The sequence below is a fragment of the Chiloscyllium plagiosum genome, chromosome 19 (assembly GCF_004010195.1).
Source record: "Chiloscyllium plagiosum isolate BGI_BamShark_2017 chromosome 19, ASM401019v2, whole genome shotgun sequence".
Lineage (NCBI taxonomy): Eukaryota > Metazoa > Chordata > Chondrichthyes > Orectolobiformes > Hemiscylliidae > Chiloscyllium > Chiloscyllium plagiosum.
The window spans coordinates 37003700-37025774 of record NC_057728.1 but is presented as its reverse complement, the minus strand read 5'-3'; the positions used below and the strand labels follow the sequence as shown (position 1 = coordinate 37025774).

The 22075-nt window shown below is 40.0% G+C and overlaps 1 protein-coding gene across 5 annotated transcripts in view; it reads left to right on the top strand.

The window, feature by feature from the left end:
• The window catches only part of asz1 (ankyrin repeat, SAM and basic leucine zipper domain containing 1), a 170037-nt gene extending 158505 nt beyond the window's left edge, over positions 1-11532 (top strand). For 4 of the 5 annotated variants that reach the window (XM_043709586.1, XM_043709587.1, XM_043709585.1 and 1 more), the window contains 3 exons: positions 2942-3047; positions 4164-4277; positions 11130-11532. In XM_043709586.1, coding sequence (XP_043565521.1) covers positions 2942-3047; positions 4164-4277; positions 11130-11279 — 370 coding nt within the window. In that variant the 3' untranslated portion in view covers positions 11280-11532. The remainder of the gene's footprint in view (positions 1-2941; positions 3048-4163; positions 4278-11129) is intronic. The other variant, XM_043709584.1, reaches the window with a different exon arrangement.
• The last annotated feature ends 10543 nt before the right edge of the window (positions 11533-22075 follow it).

Below are 22075 nucleotides of genomic sequence, written 5' to 3'. Positions count from 1 at the left end.
GCATCCTCCGCCATTTCCGCCACCTCCAGACAGACCCCACCACCAGGGTTATATTTCCCTCTCCACCTCTATCAGCATTCAGAAGCGACCATTCCCTCTGCGACTCCCTCGTCAGGTCCTCACCCTCCACCAACCCAACCTCCACTCCCGGCACCTTCCCCTGCAACCGCAAGAAATGCAAAACTTGCGCCCACACCTCCCCCCACACTTCCCTCCAAGGCCCCAATGGATCCTTCTATATCCGTCACAAATTCACCTGCACCACCACACACATCATTTTCTGTATCCGCTGCACCCGATGTGGTCTCCTCTACATTGGGGAGAGGGGCCGCTTACTTGCAGAACGTTTCAGGGAACACCTCTGGGACACCCGCACCAACCAACTCAACCGCCTCATGGCTGAACACTTTAGCTTCCCCCCCCACTCCGCCAGTGACATGCAGGTCCTTGGCCTCCTCCATCGCCAGACCCTGGCCACACGACGCCTGGAGGAAGAGCGCCTCATCTTCCACCTCGGAACCCTCCAAGCATCCGGATGAATATAGATTTCTCCAGCTTCTTCATTTCCCCTCCCCCCACCTTATCTCAGTCCCAACTCTCGGATTCAGCACCGCCCTCTTGACCTGCAATCTTCCTCCCGACCTCTCCGCCCCCATCCCCTTTCCGGCCTATCACCCTCACCCTCACCTCCTTCTACCTATTGTATTCCCAGCGCCCCATCCCCCAAATTCCCTTCCCCCTACCTTTTATCTCAGGCCGCCTGGCACACCCTCCTCATTCCTGAAGAAGGGCTTACGCCCGAAACGTCGATTCTCCTGCTCCTCGGATGCTGCCTGGCCTGCTGTGTTTTTCCAACACCACATTTTTCAACCACATTGCACACAGAGACATGAAGGTTTTACTTGCCCATAGAAGTAAAATCTTAACTGAAAATGTTGATATTGTGATGGCCCATGAGGTTAGGGAAATGGCCCCCTTTAGAGGTTTCTGGGGAGCAGCAGCTTGCTTCCAGTAAATGATCATGTGATTAGTTAGCTGGTCTATACAGAGGAAAAAGAGGATCAACCAGAAGATTGCAAGCAAATAGAAAGGTAACTGATAATTGGCTTTCATTGCAAAGAGGATCTGAGTACAGGAGTGAAGATCTCCTGCTGAAATTATGAGTGAGCCTGCAGCTGGAGCATTATGTACAATTTGGTGTCTCATCTAAGGAAGGATGTGCTTGCCATAGAGGAAATGCAGTGTGGTTTGCCAGACTAATCCTTGGAAAACAGGATTGCATATAAGAAGAGATTGACCTATATTCTCTAGAATTTCAAAGAATGATGAGCAGTGAGTCCAGAGCAGAGGCAGTCTCAAAATAAGGGGCACCACTCAAAACTGAAATGAGGAGCAATTTCTGCACTCTGGGTTTGTATATATATTTGAATTCTGTCTCTGAAAGTGCAATGGAAGTTCAATCATTGAACCTGTTCAAGATAGAAATTGGTAGATTTCTGGAAACTAGTGACATCGAGGGATACCGGAGTAGTGGAGAAAATGTCACAAAGGTAGATGATCAGCCACAATCTGTTTGAATGGCAGAGCAGGCTTGAGGAATCAAATGGCCTACTCCTCTTTGCTATGTTCCCAAGCTAATTATTGGATTCAATAAGTCTGTTGATTTGGTTCTGTTCAGTTTGTTTTAGGATTTAGACAAGCTGGCTAGAGGCAACATTTCTTTAAAGCAGAATTCAGTTGAAATTCTGCTGGCTAAAAGGTTTTTTTTTAAAAAAACCTTGGTTAATGGAAAGATTAGCTTCACTGTGAATTGAACTTCCGGGATAGCCAAGCTGAGGAGAGAGAGAGTGAGTTCATAGACAAAAGAGTGCAGAATTAAAGAAGAGTAGAACCCAGAGAGTTGTGTCCCAAAGTATCTATATTGAAGATCTTAGCTATTCCTATATTAAATTGGGAGTCTACAAATGTGGAATGGTTGGAGGAGATCTAAAGAGAAAACCTCTGCCAAAACTACGTGGGATGCCTGAGAAATTTTGTCTCTTCTACAATTTTATGAAGGATTCATTTTGAGACGGTTAGAGCAGGGATTTACTGCAAGTCTGTATATGGTTCTGGTCAAACGTGTTTGGAGTATTGTAAGCACTTTTGGGCCTCATCATATGAGGAGCAGTTGAGGACTCTTGGTCTGTACTCAGTGGAGTTTCGAAGAATGAGAGATTCTCACTGAACCTTACAGAATACTGAGGGCTCTGAATAGAGCAGATGTGGAGAAGATCTCTCCACTAGTAGGAAAGACTCTGAGCGAATGGATAATCCTTTAGAACCAAAATCAGGAGGAATTTCTTCAGCCAGAGGATAGTGTATTTGTGGAAGTCATTACCACGGAGGCCAGGTCGTTGACTGTATTTAAGATAGAGATAGGTTCTTGATTAGTAAGAGGATCAAAGGTTACAAGGGAAAGGTGGGAGATTGGATTGAGAAATATTATCAGCCATGAACAAAACCAGAACAGACTCAATGGGCCAAATGACCTAATTTAAATTCTATATCTTATGGTCTAATCTTCAATAAGTGGACATCTTTAGAAGAATCTAACATGAAGTTTTTTGGGATACAAGTTAAATGGGTGTAGAAGAAAACCTGAGTTAAGTCCTGATCACAGAATAAGTAACTATTCATCGTATCTTTATTAATTTTATGGAACTGACTGTTTAAGATGGAGTATTTATCTATACTTTACTTTCCATGTTTGTCTTTGATTTTGATATAGCAAATCTCTTGTTTTAAACCATAATCCTAATAAGTTCATTCTTTTCATAAACATTTGGGATTTTGGATCTTATAAAAACCTTGTTACTGGTCTCTACCAAGATCATAGCATTGACTGTTGGTTTATGTTTTAGATAACTTACATAATAAACTTATTTTGTTTCTTTTCAAGCAGTGAAGAACTTACAAAATTTTTGATCAAGCTGAAGAAGCACTGTGGTCACTTGAAGTTAACAGTTCAGAATGTGGCTAACCAGTTATCAACCAATTCAGAACTGGTATGTTTAAGAGGAAATGTTCTATTCTCCTTTACCATTGCAGAATGTGCCTTTATTTTGATCATTCAGAAAACTAAACAGTTCTATGTTGCCTATTAAATAGACCTTTTTAAATTACATTGACTAATGTTAAAAAATTTAAATGTTCTAATTTTTAGGAAAGAACTCAGACATTACATTTCATTACATTACATTAATGCTGAAAAGGTAAATATTTTTCCATCATACCAAAATTTTTACATCCAATTTTTAATCCTCTTAAGATGGAAGGCAACTCAAGCTAAGTTATAGTCCATGAATATCAGCGGCCTGTGGTTCCTATCCAAAGTGACCGTGTTCAGACTGGACAAATATTCCACCTCGGCTACTCAATAGATGAACCCAATCTCCCCTTTTTCCACCATCTGTACACAAATTATTGTCAAAGTTATTGAACAGATCTGTTGGATTCCCCCACTCCTCCCCACCACACCAATCTGGGTTGAATACTTGAAAATACACAGAAATTAATTTATTATTCATGTGGCCTCTCAATAATGGGTTAGCTGGTCAGCACAATTGGCTGGATAGCTAGGATGTGGATGAGATTGGTACCGAGGATCTTTTACCTTCCTCTACACTGCCTCTGAGCCAGGAGGCTTGGGTTCAAGCCCCACCTGTTCCAGAGCTGTGTCATAACATCTCTGAACAGATTAATTAGAAAGAATCTGGGATTCAATCCACGTTCTGGCTGAGATGAATTCAGGGCCTGCTTCCTTGTCCTGCGAATTGGAAAAACCATCACGTTTTGCTGTGGTTTGTTGAATAAAACCTGAAGGCTTGTCTTTGGTCCAAGAATTAAAGAAGATCTTGATAATTACATTTAAAAAAAAATTATGGCGGCACCTGGCAATTTGTAACAATATTCATTTAGAAATTTATATAAGAAGTAACAAGAGAGTCCAGTGCAAAACAGCTCATCTTAAATGTGTCTCTGAGGAAAGCTTTCATTTTGCTTGTGTGATATCAGATCACTTGGCATTCAACTTGAAGCCAAAGATTTGACTTTTTTTCCCCCCACTGATTATCTCGTACTATTAATTTCAGTTTGCATCACATTTATCTCCCTATTTTCAGAGAGTACTGGATGTAGACCCTGACCGAAAGTCTGCTTTGGCCTGTGAAGACCTGGTTAAATGTATTCAGGATCTGGATAAAGAAGTGCAGAGATTGAGGAATGTTCTGCTAAAGGTAAAGGGAAGTGTTCAGGCACTTGTGCAGTTTTAAATCAGTAGATTTTAGTAGTTCTTATAAAACATATTTTTAAAGTAGAATTTTCTCTACAACCTTGTAAAAAGACTGTAGATCAGATATAATGTGGATAACACTTAAGTGGTGACAGAGATGCAAGGGTGGAGAGGTCAAGGCTGTATGTTAACACCACATCAGTCATTTGGGAACTAACAACATATTGACAGGCATTTGGCAGAAAGTGTCACTTGAAAGTAATTGACTGTTGGAGTGGGAATAAATTTAGAGATGCAGCAAATGGAGTATTAGTGTCAGCAAAGAATCTGTTACTGAATGAAGCCATGTGGAGATCTAGCAATTATTATGAAAAGAACCTGACGAAGAGTTAATATTTACTTTTAATGCATAATGTTACATATGAAAACATCCTGACATTAAAGGGGCTGTATATATGAAATATTCTCTGTAAAATCTATAAATTGCTCGAAAACTCTTGATTTAGTATTTTTGTTTAATTGAAGTATATACTTTAATTGCAGTGCTCAAAAAGACAGCTCGAGTTAGCAAACTTAGTTGAGTAGAACTTAAGATCGCCTATATAAGTTGGAAATTATCAGCCATCCGCTATTTAAAATTGGTTACCCAAAGGAGTTTAGGAGTGCAGGAAAATACATTGTGAGGGAATATTTTTTGGCAGTTAAGTATAAAATCAAGGTCCAACAGTAATTAGAAACAAAAACGGAAATTGATGGAGAAGCTCAGCAGTTCTGGCAGCATTTGGGATGTTTCCCAATTCTGAGAAAAGGTCACTGGACTCGAAACATTAACTCTGATTTCTTCCACAGATGCTGCCACACCTGCTGAGCTTCTCCTGCAATTTCTGTTTTTGTTTCTGATTTCCAGTATCCACAGTTCTTTCAGTTTCCATCAATAATTATCCCAGATCAGCTTTCATAGTACTGGTAAGGTTAATGAGTCAGGTTGAAGATAGTAATTATTAAATTTGTTTGAAATGATCCAAGGCTGAAATAGGGATTTCCCTATTTTCTCCTTTCACTTCTGAAAACAATGGCTACAAATAGGATTCTTAGATCAGATTTGGAGGTCACTAAAGCACTTAGCACATCTGCTGGGTTATGGAACTGGAAGCTGCTATCAGGAATCCTGAGCTATGGGCAGGCATATTTACTAGCTTCCCAATAAGGATCCACTGGAAAGAATAAATATTAATACTTTGATCAAATCGAGATCATGGCATTTCAGATATCCCAAATTTAAGGTTGCTGCTCCATTAGTGGTCGTGAAAATATCATTTGGCTACATGGTTTCAACACATCTCTCACTTCCATGCTTGAACTGACGTGAGAAGAGAGGTTATTTTTTATTACCACTGCTTTCCAGACACCTGTTTATGTACATCTTCCTCCTCCTTCCCACCCTCCCCCGCCGAGGATAAATCTTTTCAAACAGTCATTCTAATTATAATTGTTGAAGTTACGGTATTCTAAGCTGATTGTCCATCATCTTCAGACATACCTTTGAAGGAGCACCATGTCACTTTTAATAGTTGAACAGGAATTTAGGGCAGAGTGATTTTCTTGAAGCATTAAATCACATGGGTTACAAAATATCTACAAAATAGCAACACGAGTTAATGAACACACCTTAATGGGCATTGTAGCTTTGACTGGTTCTCTGAGAAATTTTACTTTTTTTAAGCTTAGAATCAATAATTTAGTTCCTATCTTTAAAGCTATAGTTATTTATCATTTTGGTTTTGGATGGTGGCTGCTGATTGAGCTCAAAGTGAGTTTTATCCCAAACTCAGAATAATTAAAGTGTTTAAATTGTTAATACGTTTTCTGCATCAAAATAAATTTGAAAAAGCAATCTGTAAATTTGTACAATGGTATTCCTTGAACTGAGAACAGTCATAGAATAAAGGTCCCAATGGATTCCAGACATTGAGTGAAATTTATACGGCGTTCCCCTCTTTCATAGCAGCAAGGCCAAAGTGGCAATCTGTAAAAAAAATTTTTCTCTCAGAAAATCTGGTCCAATGTTTCATCCTAATGCTTTATCTTGATTGTATTGTCTGGTGCTACCACTGTGCAAAATGGAGTAAATCTAGAATAGGTTTAGCAGCACAAATCTGAGCATTCAGGAGACACGCTGGGTCATCTTTAGATGCAGAATTATATTCCACCACAATCTATAATTTCATAGCCTACCATGTCCCAGACTTTACCATTCCCGTTTAATCAAGCAACTATTCCTGATATGTGCCAGGAGCAATGTTTTCTCAAATTTCTCTTTGCTGTAAACAGCTTGTTTGCTACAATGTCCCTTTTAGATTCCTATGTAGCCATGTATACACACACCTTAAGGAAAATAGTTATTTTGCAAGGCCTGTTTGTTCCCTGTGAAGGGCATTTCACATTGTTGTGTGACAACAGTTCTATGCAGCTGAGAGATATTGGCCAGAAACAACCAAAACTGAGCTTTAGTCTGAAATACAGGAGTATAAGTATGCTGAATAGCAGAGCCAGCATATTATTGGCAGATCTACATGATCTGATAATCAATAGATTGGAGTGACCCATAATTAGCAGATCAAATCAAAGTTCTTCCGTTGGCATATTCAAATGTGGATGGTGGTGAGTGATTAAATTACCTACATTGGGAAGACGTTTTATGAATATGCGCATTCTCAGTGATGGCAGAGAGACCAGCATGAGAGTGCAAATGATCAGGCTGAAATATTTCCCAGCCCTGCCAATCATACTTGCGTCCCATGAATAAAGAAATTTTTAAAATGCAGCACCCAATATGCTCATAGTCAGCTTCCTCACCATGGTAACGGGCACACCACTTATTTTTAGTGAGTTTGATTGAGGGATAAATATTGGCAGGGTACCAGGGATAAACTCCTCAATGCATCTTTAAAATATTGCCTTAGGATCTTTTACACCCACCTGAAAAAGCAAATGGAGCGGTGGATTAATGCATTTTTGAAAGGATGACACTTCCAACAGTGCATCACTGAATTTTCAATCAAATCTCTTCATTGTGATTTTGTCTGAAACAAAAGTTAAGCCATGGCAAGATTTTTCAAAATAATATGCTTCATTTTTTACTTATTGCTACATTGTTATGCGTTTTAAATTTAAATGAGATCTAATGACTGCCAATCTGAGATAGGTTTCAGAGCATAGTATAGAACTACAATTAATCCATAAAATAGATTAAAAAGTTAATTAACAAGCAGCTAAAATAGTACAATTTGCAGACAGTAGCACAGAGGAGAGAAATACAGCAACTGCTGTTGAATCATCTAATTGCAATCAGTTACCCATGATAGGAAATCAAGTGGCCACAAGCAGAACAACATTTCCACTTAAGTTCTTAGCTGTGCATTACCTATTGTATTAATGTTACCAGGATTCCAATCTTCATTTATTTCTGACTGCTGGTTAGAATGGAAGCACCATTAATGATACATGTAGATAAATTGGTCAACCACTTGGGCAAGCTGTCAATGTGAAGAGTTCTATTGTGAAATTTTGACATTTTCACCATTCTTACTTATTTCCTTGATGAGCTGGAAAGAAGTATTCATTGTTTTTTAAACATCTTTCCAGTAGCCAAATAATTCCATCATGCATAGCATTTAGACAGAATGGGAAAAGAAGCATTAGCCCTGATAGAAAAGGATGGGAAGTACAAGTGTGAAGAAAGAAATCAGTTCAAAAGATCGGTATGTCCATTCGGTGTTGGTAATCAGAAACAAAGTTACTGGGAGCAGTTTATAGCCCCACTAACAACAGTTATATCATTGAACGGGCATTGAGCATGAATCATTTGGAGCTTCTGAGAAACATAACATGGTAAGGTTTAATTCTTCATGTTGAGGGAACAAATCGAATAGCAAAACTGTTCTGAAAGGTTTTTATTTAACAATGTTTTTGTGACAGTTCCCTGGAACATTGTTGATAAATTGACATTAGGGATAAAGCCATTTTGTATCTAGTGTTGTACAATGATTTAATTAGTAACCTGATAGTGAAAGATTCTCTGAAAAAATGTGATTATAATATTAAATTCCACATTAGGCTTCACAGTGACTAAATCCACTCCTAAACAAAAATCTTAAATTAATCTGTAGATATGAGGGGTGAGCTGGCTGAGGTTGGTTGGATGAATACACTAAAGGGTAAATGTGGCATTGTGGTAAATGAATAGTGAGAAACATTTAAAGAAATAATTCACTGTATTCAACAAAAATATGAAGGATCCCTCCAATGATCTGCTGGGTAAGTTGAGTATAGTGTTATGTTATGGTTATAATGCTGCAAAGAAGAGAGCAATGCCTAAACATTACTAATAGAATTGGGGAAGTTTTTAAAACCAGCAAGGGCAATCAACAAGTTGACAACAGGAGAAAATTAGAATATGACCACAAACTATAAATGAACATAAAACCAGATTATTAGAGCTTTTACAAATGTATAGCTAAAGCAAATGTCAATCCTTTAATCACAGAGACAAGTGCAATTGTCATGAGGAAATGGCAGAAGTATTGAACAAACATTTTGTCAGTCTTCACAGTTGAAGGCGCAAATTACTTGCAAGGTAACCAAGAGGCTAATAAGAGTGACAAACTCAATAGCAAATGAGAAAAATTATTGGCAAAGCTTAAGTAATTTAAAGCCGCCAAATTCCTGGCATTTGATTGCCTGTGTTCCAAGGTTGGAAAGCTGGAGCTGCAGAGATAATGGGTGCAGTGATTATGACTCCAAACTTTCCTGAACTCTTGAATGGTCTCAGCCAGTTGAAAGTCAACAGATGTAATGGCTACAAGTAAGTCAGCCTGACATCAGTTGTCTAGAGACTTCTGAAATCTATTATGGAACTTGTAATGCACTTAAAACAATCATGATATGATTCAACAGGTTCAACATGGTTTTACAAATGAAAAATCATATTTGACAAATTTATTAATGTTCTATATTTTTGACAATCTCTACCTCAGATGATAGTGAATTTTCCATCATTCAGTGTATTTAAGGATGAAGAAGACAGATTTTGTTCTCCTGGAACTGAGGGATATTATGAGCAGGCAGGAAAATGGAGTTGAGGCAAGAGATCTGTAGTGATCAGGTTGAATGGCTGGGCTGCTCAAAGACAAAAACGTTAAAGTTTAATGTATAACTCAAGTGTTAGTATTACTGCCAACTCTATGTTCCAAGGATGAATATGTTTTCAATAATTTCTTCCACTCATATTCCTAAAGAGTTATTTTTTATTTTAGTCAGATTACAGTTAAAAAACATAAGTATATTGTGATTTTTAGAAAATCACTGACAGTGACTAAAATACATTATTTTTAGAATTTGACAAGATTTTTGGCCTTCTGTAATTCTTATACTTTATTCATCATAAATTTTGATGTTGAGGGTGGAAATCTTCTCAGTTAGTTTGTTTTTAGCTATTGATTTCTAAGTTGATATCCAGTAAATGAACTCTCCACTTCACATTAGAGTATTTAATTGATGGAAATTATTTTACTCTCCTACATGATAGAGATTCTTAATGTGTGACAGCAGACTGAATCAGAGCTCATTACTTCTTTGCAATTGACATTGATTTGAGTAATCGCATGTTAATAAAGCATGATTCAATGCAATTAGCTGTCCAGTTCAAAGATAACAGAATTCTTCTTCATTTATATTCACTGCACTTTATGAATCACCAAATTACTGTTTGAAGCATATTTATGATACAGTTACATTTGTTGCAACTGAGATTATATTTTGGAACTGTGTCTTTACATTAGAGGTAAATAATGGAGTCAACTGACCTATTCTGCAGTTTGCCTGACAGCAAGCCTGGATAGTCTGATTGTAGAAATCAAAGGAAGCTTTAGATTGGTTTACTCAGAAGATGATGAATGGTCTTCACATTTGGAGACGATGCCAGCAATCTGAGTTCTCAATGAGTAGACTGAGTCTTCCAAATCCTAGAATGGCGGTGGAGTTATCAGACTGCATCAATTGGATTGTAACTGTTCATTTGCTTCTAAAATGAAAAGATGTTGGAGAGGAATAGCTAAATTGTACTTCTGCCTGAATGCAAAGTTAACGTGCTTTACATTTCCTTTGAATTCTTCCATTTTTGAGATCAGGCTACAGACTTCCCTACAAATTAATGAATACCTTAAATGGTCTAAGGTTTCTCTGTGTTCAATAGAGGGTTGAGGATTCTTGGCTTTTAGCTCTGCAAATGGATGTAGGAGGGCAATAGTCTTCAGTCAGAAATTCATTCTGCAAGGATCTAAACAATTATGGGAGATGCATCCTGGTGTGGTTGGTAGAAGAAGTATCATTGGAATAAGCTTTACTGTTGCTGGTAATTTCTAGGAACTCTTCAAAAGTAGAGGAAAATATCTCATCCCTTACAGTTACCACCTTCCAAGGTTGAGGTACAGCAACCCACTGGAAGTGAGAGCACTGTGGGCTATTGCTATAAGTGCAACAATTCTACAGAGTGTGTAATGTGTGATAATTATAAAAGGACAATTTTCTGTAATTTAAAGTAGAGATGGCTACAGTAAAAGTTTGAAAATGTGTAATCTTGAGTCAGTCTTTAAGTACTTTGAATCCTTTTTTCTAAAGTTGCCAGTCTCTAATGAAATTGTAATGCATTTCATGAAATTAATTCAACTGAAAAATCTTTGATCAGCCTCTAGAGTTCATGCTGATTTCATGCTAAGCCCTAACATTCAGGTTTTTCAAGAAGATTTGTATGTATACATTTTTAAAAACGCTCTTTAATTGTATCTTTCCATTTTAGTTGCAGAATGACCAAGAGCAAGCTCCCAATCGGATACCAGCCTTGCAAAGTTATTTCCAACCCAATCGATTCTTAAAGAAAGTAGCAATTGTCCTGTTTGGAACTGGATTTATTTTTTCCCTCATAAAATTACGTGTGCTGAGAAATTAAGCTGGAAATTAAGATTTTTTTCTTTCATTCTTGGTTTTATTTATTTGAAAGATTTGGTTCTTGGCATCATTCTGCTTAATGAAGAGTGCTACTATTTTTCATAATTGTATTTTTGTTTAAGTTAAAACAATGGTGCCATTTAAAAAAAACGTTAATTACGAATATTGTATCTGAGATGGAAACATTTGTAAATAGTTGCTGTAACTCTAATTATCACGTTCATCTTGTATTAAAACCTGCTGAATATAAATAATGTGTTTTCTTGCCTAGCAAGTTTTTCATAATTTTCTATATGAGCCTTCTGCAATTATGAGAACCTCATGCACTCTATTTTTTCATTCGGAAGTTAAGCCAATGTTTGATATCAAAAAGAAAACTTGTCGTTCGAAAAGTATTTTTATTAGATCTCGGCCATAAACGATATGTACAAGTAATTTAACAGTAACTGAGAGGAAATGAGGACTGCAGATGCTGCGGAGTCAGAGTTGAAAAGTGTGGCCTGGAAAAGCGCAGCAGGTCAGGCAGCATCTGAGGAGCAGGAGAGTCGACATTTCGGGCATAAGTCCTTCAGGAGTGTGGGGGTGTGTAGAAGGGAGCTCGGAGATGAATAGGAGGGTGGAGGTGGGGCTGGGGCTGGGGCTGGAGCTGAGGATGACCTAGCAGGGAAGGCGATAGGTAGATGCAGGTGGGGAGGTGATTGTGATAGAGTGAAGGGAGAGGCAGATATGTCGAAAGGAAGATGGACAGGTCATGAAGGCTGGTGCCGAATTGGAGGGTTGGATCTGGAATGAGATGGGAGAGGGGAAATTTGGAAACTAATTAAGTCTGCGATGTCATGTGATTAATGGGCCCCAAGGTGGAAAATGAGGCGTTCTTCCTCCAGCTTGGGTTTGGTGGTGGAAGCAGCCCAGGACTTGCATGTCCCTTGGTGGAGTGGGAGGAGGAGTTGAAGTGGTTGCTCACAAAGTAGTGGGGTTGTTGGGTGTGTGTCCCAGAGATGTTCCCAGAAATAATTCACGAGTTGATACTCTGTCTCCCCGATGTAGAGGAGACCATATCGAGAGCAACATACATAGTAGATGAGGTGGTGGATGTGCAGGAAAATCTCTGCAGTTGTGAAAAGATCCTTTGGGCCATTGGACAGAGATGAGGGGAAACGTGTGGGCACAGGTTTTACATCTGTTGTGGCAGAAAGGGAAGGTGCCGGGTGTGGAGGGTGAGTTGGTGGAGGGGGTACATGGACCTAACAAGGGAGTCAAGGAGGGAATGGTCTCTGTGGAATGCAGATAGGGGTGTCGAGGGAAATATGTCTGGCGTAATATATGTAATTGTAGGTGATGGGAATGGTGGAGGATAATGCACACTATCTCGATATTACCAGAGCGGAAGGTGAGGACCAGGGGATTCTGTCGTCGTTGTGGCTGGAAGGCTGGTGTTCAAGGGCAGAGTTATGGGAAGTGGAGGAGATGTGCTGGAGGGCATTGTAGATCACGTGGGAGGGGAAATTGCGGTCCTAGAACTAGGCCATCTGGAATGTCCTGCTGTAGAATTGCTCTACTAGGAGCAGATGCTGCAGAGGAATTAGAAGTAAGGGATCACATTTTTACAGGAGTGGTGAGGGTGGGAGGAGGTTTGGACCAAGTAGCTGTGGGTTTGAAATAGATTACCAGAGAGGGAGAGGTCCAGGAAGGAGAGAAAGGTGTCCAAGATGGTTCATTAACGCCTTCCACTCTGACCTTAAGTTCACCTAGACCATTGCAGACACCTCCCTCCCCTTCCTTGACCTCGGTCCCCATCTCCGGTGACCAACTCTGTGATATCCTATCGGAAGCATGGTGTGAAACTTGAAAAGATTCAGAAACAATTTACAAGGGTGTTGCCAAGGTTGGAGGTTTTGAGCTATAGGGTGAGGCTGAACAAGCTGGGGCTGTTTTTCCTGGAGCGTCGGAGACTGAGGGGTGACCTTTGTAAAGGTTTACAAAATTATGAGGGGAATGGATAGGATAAATATACAAAGTCTTTTCCCTTGAGTCGGGGAGTCCAGAACTAGAGGGTAGAGGTTTAGGGTGAGAGGGGAAAGATTTTTTAAAAAAGAGACCTAAGGGGCAACTGTTTCACACAGAGGGTGGTACGTGTATGGAATGAGCTGCCAGAAGAAGTGGTGGAGGCTGGTACAATTGCAACATTTGAGGCATTTGGATGGGTAAATGAATAGGAAGGGTTTGGAGGAATATGGGCTGGGTGTTGGCAGGTAGGACTAGATTGGGTTGAGATATCTGGTTGGCATGGTTGGGTTGGACCAAAGGGTCTGTTTCCATGCTGTACATCTCTATGACTCTGTGTCCACCTGTGCCATCAGCCTATCTCTGTCCTCACTCAGTCTTGGTTTAACCTCATAGTCAACAATCCTTATAAATTTTGATGCATACGAAGTCAAGGTCATCAATATATATATCAAGAAAGGTACTAGTGTAAGACCATAAGATGTAGAAGCAGAAGTGGGCTATTTGGTCCAACATATCTGCTCTGCATTTAATGAGATCTTGGCTGACCTGATAATCCTCAACTACACCTTCACTTTTGTGCTGACCCTTTGATTTCCTTATTTATTAAAAATCTGTCTATCTCAGACATGAATATGCTTAATGACCCAACCTCTACAGTTCTCAACAATAAAGAATTCCACTTTCTGAGATCAAACAGTTTTCCTCATCTGTTTTAAATGGGTTCCCCGTTATTCTGAGATTATGCTATCTGGTCCTAGACTCTGAAATATGGAGAAACCACCTCTACATGTGTACCCTGTTAAGCAACCGAACAATCTTTTATGAGTTTAATAAGGTGGTCTTCTCATTCTTCTAAATCAAAATCTTATCTAAATCCAAGCTACTCAACCTCTCCATACCCAGAATACTTATCAATCTGTGAAAATTAACTTCCATTTGAGGCACCCTTGTACTGCCCTCAGCAGTAACCTAGCTCTCCAACTGAAGCTGTCCACTGCTTTCCATGGCTACCCATTTTGTGCACTGAAGATATTTTCAAGCAAACTGTTTAGCTTTCTTAGGATGGATATCATACCTCTTGGATCCAGGCACTACAAAAGCGCTTAATTATTTCAGATTCCTCAGCTGTGTTATGAAATGGGGGTAGTGACATTTGAACCCAGATCTTCCAAATCAGTGGTCGGGACACCACCATTGTGTCGCAACAGCCCTATTGTGACCTTGTAGATGTTATTAAACAATCTGTTCAGATATGTTGTGACACATCTGGAGCAGGTGGGGCTTGTAATCTGATCTGGAGGTAGGAATGCTATAAATGCACCAGAAGAACCTATATTGTGAACATATATGCAGTTGCTAATCAGGCAGTGAATGGGAAAACAGACAATTGGGACAATGCTTTGTAAAGTTGCTCCAGTAGGCACACAAGTTATTTTTGCATTTGGTATCTGCAAATTGTCTCAAGGAATACTAAACCTATTCTATTTCTTTTCCCATTGGTGCATCTAAATCCACTACATATTACTACATCATTGTTTTGACTATATCATTCCCCTCTCCTTAGTTAAGGCAAAGCCTAGATTATGGATCATCTTAGATGGGACAATTGGAGGATTAGAGATGTTTGATCCTTAATTCAACAGCCGAGAAATGGGTTCTTGTACACAGAGTGTGAAGTGTCCTGTTTACCCATACAATATCAAGAATAATGTTTCCACTGCTCTGTGTTTTGGCTCTTAATATCAACTTGGTTGTATGGTGTCATTGATAATTGCAGTGCAAAAGGACTTCACATTTCCACATCAACTCAAGGATTCAGATGCAAAATATAAATTGCTTTTGCAGGAATGTTATCAAAAATTGACACTCCGTCAACTATGATAGCAGGTAAGCTAACCAAAAGCTTGGTCAGACAGGTAGGTTTCAAGTTACAACTCAAAGAAGGCAAGAAATGGAGGGAGGAGTTGGGGAAGAGGAATTCTCGAGTTTAAGGTTTGGGCAACTGAAAGTATGACTGCTAATGGCCCAGGGGTTGTAATCAGGTGTGTTGAAGAGATCTGATTAGAGAGGCTGGTGGCTTGAGGTATCATTCCTATTAAGTTGAAGGGATCAAACTGTCATAACCCATTCCCATAGATGTTTACAGCACAGAATGAGGCCATTCACTTCAATATGTTTATGTCACTCAACAAATATTTGACTGCACTAATCCCATTTCCATCTTCTAGTCCGTAGCCCTGAAAAGTCTCGTAAAGCAAGTGAACATCCAAATATTGCTTTATGTTACAAGAGGTTCTGACACAATCACACTTTCTGGTAGTAAGTTCCAGATTCTCACGACCATCAGTGGAAAAATAAAGCTTTGCCCCAGTTATTGGCCCTCTTGATCTGTACACCTGTACCAGGTTTTCTCTCGTAATTCACTGCTCTATGGAAATACTCCCAGTCTCTCTAATCTTATAGCTCGGGCCCTCCAATCCAGACAGCATTCTGTAAATCTCCCTTGCCCTTTCTCTAGTCCAATCACATCCCTCCTACGAAGTGGTGACTAAAACTGCACAAGGCCTAACCAGCCTTTTACACAGTTCCAGTGCGACCTTCTTGCTCTTGATTTCTACACCTTGGTTCATAAGGCAAGTACCTATACAATATGCCTTTTGCACACCAAACTCTCTCTCATCTTCAGTCCTGCCATGCATAGTGCAGCCCCTTGCCTTGTTAGCCCACACCTCATTTATTCACTAATCAGCATGTTCAGAGGTGCTATTGCACACGGCTGGAGCAGTTGGGGCTTGAATCTGGACCTTCTGGCTCAGAACTACGGCACAGAAGTAGTGACCCTGTGAGTCCCATGCCATCATCTCCTTACTTCCCTTTTCTAGTTCAATTCAATTTGGTTCTGGCTCCGGCAAGAAGCGCGCGTGTTTACTAATCTTAAAAGGACTGTGCAAGGCGTCAGACAGGTAGTGAAGGCTAATTAGAGGGAATGGTGTACGGAGGGCTGTATAACTAGTGGAGGGTCAAGGTGGTGAGTCGGTTGGAAAGCAGGGGGAGTGTTTTATAAACGGAGCGTTTCTTAACTGGGTGCCGAACTCATCAACGAAAAGAACCTTGGAGGTAAATGAGATTTAGTGCGAATTAGGAGAGAGAAGCGTTTGGGAGATTGAGAGATGGAAGATCCGATAAATTGATCCATTTTGATCCTGCTTAATGGATCCAATGTGGATTGGCCTCACAACTACCCCATGCTGTAATTTGGCGTTGACTAACGTTTAAAAAAAGTTGAGAAACCGGAAAAGTGCTCACCGTGATCGAAAACGTACTTTTCGAAAACTGTTCAGTTCAACGGACAAGCTGGTTATGATGTCTACAACGAGAGAACGATACTCACTTACACCCGAATCCCCTACCCTACTGAGAGCGTTATTTAAAGAAAAAAATGATGTAACTATCTGGTGAACTGGGTTTGCAGTTACTCTCTATTCTTGTTAGTGTCACCTTTTAGCTCCTCATTGAGCCCATGACAGTGTATCATTGTCATAAAATTGGCATTTGAAAGGGAAGGTGCGCACGAGAGGGTTCCCTCTCCCTGATATGTTTCAAATTTAATATCACAATGCGCTTATCTGCAAAGCCCTCTTGTTGGATTCACCTTTCCCATTTATAGCAGACTTTCTGAAAGTGCGTGCACCTGTTTATAGTGCGTTTTATTATTTCGTACTGTTAGTGGAACCTCAGAAACTGGGAGAGCCAATAGCAGGACTAAAGACGTGCCGAAGATCCGAGTATGTGTGTGTCAGGCTGGGCCAGACAGGGGGATTTAAACGGCCTTTAATTGGCCCCAGTGTTGGCACAACCCTCGTTTCTTCTTGTCCGGACCTAACACTTATTAAGATTTAACGCTTTTAATCCTTTACCGAAAGGAGTTCTAGGCAAGTACTTCCTCCTGCTATGTAGTCTGGAAAACAACCCGCCCAGTTACTGGTGTATGGACATGTTCTTCAGTGAAAATTAAACGAACCGAAATAACTGCCACTTTTTGGTAGCATTTAATTTTGACCGGATTTATTTCCATGAAGCAATTACTTATCCATCTAATTATTTCACTTCATGGTGTATAATGTGTAAAGTTAAAAATCACACAATAACAGGTTATAGTCCAACAGGTTTGATTGGAATCACTAGCTTTCGGAGCGCTGCTCACAACCACCTGATGAAGGAGCAGCGCTCCGAAAGCTAGTGCTTCCAATTAGTGCTGTTGGACTATAACCTGGTATTGTGTGATTTTTAACTTTGTACATCCCAGTCCTACACCGGCACCTCCAAATGATAATGTGTAACATAAGCAGAGCTTTATGAACGAAAAGGGCAGCACGGTGCCAGCACCAGGGTACCAGGTTCGATTCCAGCCTCGGGCGACTGTCTGTGTGGAGTTTGCACATTCTCTCCGTATCTGTGTGGGTTTCCTCCAGGTGCTCGGGGTTTCACCTGACCTGCACATGCTAATCGGCCATGCTAAATTGCCCATTGTGTTAGGTGCACTAGTCAAAGGGAAATGGGTCTAGATGGGTTACTCTTCGGAGGGTCGGTGTGGTCTGGTTGGGCCGAAGGGTCTGTTTCCACACTGTAGGGAATCTAATCTAATAAAATGTGTTCGAATACAGAATGGTTGTTTTTTTGTCGATATTAACTTCTTTTTATCACCAAGCAAGCAGGTAATGTATTTTTTTTAATGGGTTGAATTTGCAGACATGTTAAATTGTATCGGATGTTTCGATTGCTGACGGGGGTGGGGTGGGGTGGGATGACGAGTTCTTGGGGGGGGGGGGCTGCTTGCAAAGTAAAACCTGCCCATCATTTTCCGCTTCTGTTAATCGCTTCATGCATCCTCCGATGTACTTGAGCTAGTGCGGCTTCTTGTCAAAGCCCACTCTTCGGCTTCAGAGGTTGAGAGCCGTTCTGAGGTCCGCTGGACGTGACAAATTATTGCTTTCCTTGAAACCGTGGCCCCCTGTTTGAAATGTGGCCGTGTTCTCGGTCCAGTCATTTAGACTGACTGCTTGAAAACTTCATCAGCTCTGCTTGCCCTCTCTCCACAGTCTGACCCGCTGCGATCTCCAGCATTTGTTGTTTTCTGTATGGATTCCAGCATTTACAATAATTTGCTCCTACCTTCCAATTGGAAACGGGCCCCAATATGCATTTCCCACTAAACCAATTAAAAGTGCAATCAGGATCTAAAGAGAATGCAACTGACCTTACAAATAAAGACATTGAGTCTCCCGGAAGATGTTACAATTTACAAATAAAATTGTAGTGGCGTGTCTTTTTTTTTGCATTCGTTGAGTTTTGTTTCAGTTGCTTTCCTTATGCTGTTTGGAAGATACAGCGCACTGTCGACACAATCGCTGCAGCAATAGTCAAATATTAAAGTGTCAAAAAATCAGGGCAAAGAAATTCATACTCATGTACCTTTCATTTTTTTTCTTTCTTCCTCTTTTTATTTAATCTCCTGTTTATTTTTTTATTTTTTTTAGTGAGAGACACAAAGTGCACGAATTCAATTTCCACCACCAGGAAGATAGGAAAACACCCGGGTGGCCAGTGACAAGCTGTGCCCTTCACATCAAAGGGCAGTGCTGTGATCAATGTACCTTTCATTTGTTTAAACGAGTATTTAACGAAAAAGGTTGTGGAATTGGTGGCTCACTCTGAAAAACGAGGCTGTGTATTCTGAAGCTCACATCTTTAATTATTCTAAGACTGATGCTGATTTCATTTCGTCTTTCCATAAGCAACGTGTATCGAGATTAGCGCCAAAATTACGGCATTTGAAGAGTTTAGGCCAGAATTTTTGTTCAGTTCTTCTTCATGAATTGTTTGGAATCCGAAAGGAGACCTAATGAGGCACTTAACAGAACAATTTAGCCAGCAAATCTATCTAGAAGCACTCTGCTACCGGCCCCACATCGATGTAGATAACAGCATAGTCGTTCGAGGGACAGAGTTTGATTATTTTCCACTCACTAACTGGAAGCATCTTAATTATAAAGTAACATGTAAGTAAGGATTAAGAACCTGTGTTGATTGTTACAGCTCGAACAACACAAGTTTTTTTTAGTTTCATGTTAACAGCATCCAGACTGTCAGGACAATAGTATAAACTTCCAGCCAATGGGAATATCCAATTTGTAGAAACTACCATATACAAAGTAATTCGATTTGGTGGGTAAAGTTTACTAGATCTGTATTTTCACTGTGTTACATGTGGTACAGAGCTATGTACCTGTACGAATATATTGAACCTCTGTAGATTACATTACATAATACAAGTGGGTTGTGCAAGTGGTGCAGACTGCGTTTAAAATATTCCCTTCCTATCAGTCGAAAACACTCAGTTTACGATTACATAACGTCCATTGGACAGGCTGTAGATTACTTTGGTATCAAATTATTGGCAAGGAGAAACCGCTTCAATTGTTCTTATACAGGTTCCTTTTTCCGGTACATCGGTGCTTTGTTGAGTATGAAGGATCCCCACCCCCCAGAAGTTCTTGTGGTGCAGTGGCAGTGTTCCCACAAGAAGCCCGGGTTCAGGCCTCACCTGTTCCAGATGTGTGCCTGAGCAGCTTGATTAAAATAAATACAAGCCTCTTAACCTTTGAGCGTTGTATATAATCGCTGAGGTTTATTCCTGATCGCCGTAAATCATAACAAACCGAGGAATTCACAGGTCCATCTGACGACAACAATTGGAAAAAGAGATGTACTTTTCGAAGGAACATGTCCAGCGTTTCAGGGAACACCTGGAAACTGTACCATTCTTTTACAAATAAGTTTAGTTTCAAATAAATTCGCAATTTCCCTTCTGGCTGAAGGTCAGCATAATCAGAGGGAAATCGAACACATATTTTGGGGTAATTTCGGTTATGATGAAACGATTCAATTAAAGCGCAAGGTGAAATGTATTTTCTTTCCTTAAAGTTCATCACCAGCAAGTCGGCAAGCTCTTTGCCTGTACACAATCTCCAGACATTTAAATCAAATGTCTATAAACGTCTGCGATAATAAATGAAACCGTTTCTCAAACACGTTGCAACGGTCATGACTATAATCTGACTAGGGCTAAACATGGCTCTCTATTCTGACTTAATCTCCCAACAGTTTATTAATCAATACATGAGCTTTACTTCATTCCGTTTTCCATTGTTGAGACCCGGAATACTGTAGAAAATGAGCAAGAAACTGTCGAGGTTTCTGCAGGGAAGATGCTGAAATCCAAGGAGCCCTTTAATCCATTAATTGCACTCCGAGGGAACCTTCTTCTTTGAGACATACATTATTGAAGTGATGGAAACGCAGAATTCCACCCCCTTTCCAAAATCAAAAACCTATTGGAATTGTTGTGAAGAAGGCTGCACCAGTTTGGCAATTTGAAGCTTCTTTCTAAACACAAAACTCCCATTGGCAAAACACTCAAGGTTTCAAAGCAGTGAACATTTGATTTAAATGTCTGGAGATTGTGTACAGGCAAAGAGCTTGCCGACTTGCTGGTGATGAACTTTAAGGAAAGAAAATACATTTCACCTTGCGCTTTAATTGAATCGTTTCATCATAACCGAAATTACCCCAAAATATGTGTTCGATTTCCCTCTGATTATGCTGACCTTCAGCCAGAAGGGAAATTGCGAATTTATTTGAAACTAAACTTATTTGTAAAAGAATGGTACAGTTTCCTTGAGAACGAAGATGACATTGTGCACCAAAGGTCCAACCATTCTGCATCATAGTGTAGCATCTAATTTGATATGTCTAAACATTCTATATCTCCAAATCATGGGAGTCATTTTGAAGCAATTCAATAAATATAGACAAAACCCTCTGTTGAGAGAGGCGAGAGGTGTAAACTAAACGGACTCCGTTTAAAATTGGCCGTACGGTCAGCAACGCGTGACTGGCCTAAGACTACATTCTGTGATTTCAGTAATGACCATTTGCAAAATCTAGGCAACTACAGCTCGCTAATTGTTTTATTTATTGAAGGTTTGGTGCTTTAACTTGTTTGGTTTTTCTGATCCGCCTGAACATTTCAGCAAATCTAAACATGGCAACTTGATCAGAGGAAACTGCGCCTCACTATTCGCATTTAATGTCTTCTTTTATGTAACAAGAAACCAGTGGATTTTATTCTGTTATTACAGATAAGAATTTATTAGCCCACGGAAATCTGAAGTTATGCCTGGTTCTAGCATGTCTGTCTGTTCTAATGTTGATTTACTAGTTTCAGATTAAGGTTTTGCAATGGGGAAGAAATTAATCGGAGTCCCAGGATTTAATAATGTGATATGGGACGATTGTAACATGTATTCTATTTGGTGGGAAGTGACCTTGTCCTAATGTCAAGAAATAAATACTAATCGAACATGACACTTGCATGTGATGTTAAAACAAGTTTTTCTCTCTCTCTCCTTGTTCATGGGTTTGAATAAACCACCTCCTAACACTACTGTTCTACGATTACGTGAAAGTGGTTTGAGATGGTCATGGATGTTACACCGCTGATTGCTGCCTGTGCCCTGTAGGTTGTTTTGGGTTGGGAAGAGGTGGGCACTGACTCACCAGCCTCTTCAGCAAGGCTGTTCACCAACCCTTGTAATCACGGCTTCCATCAGCAACACAGAACCGCATTGTCAGAACCTGGAATGTTGGCCTTTTTCAAAACCGAGATCAAAGACTGATCGAAAAATGAGTTTTGCCAAAACCTCGGGATATTCTTCAAGGTCAAAAGAC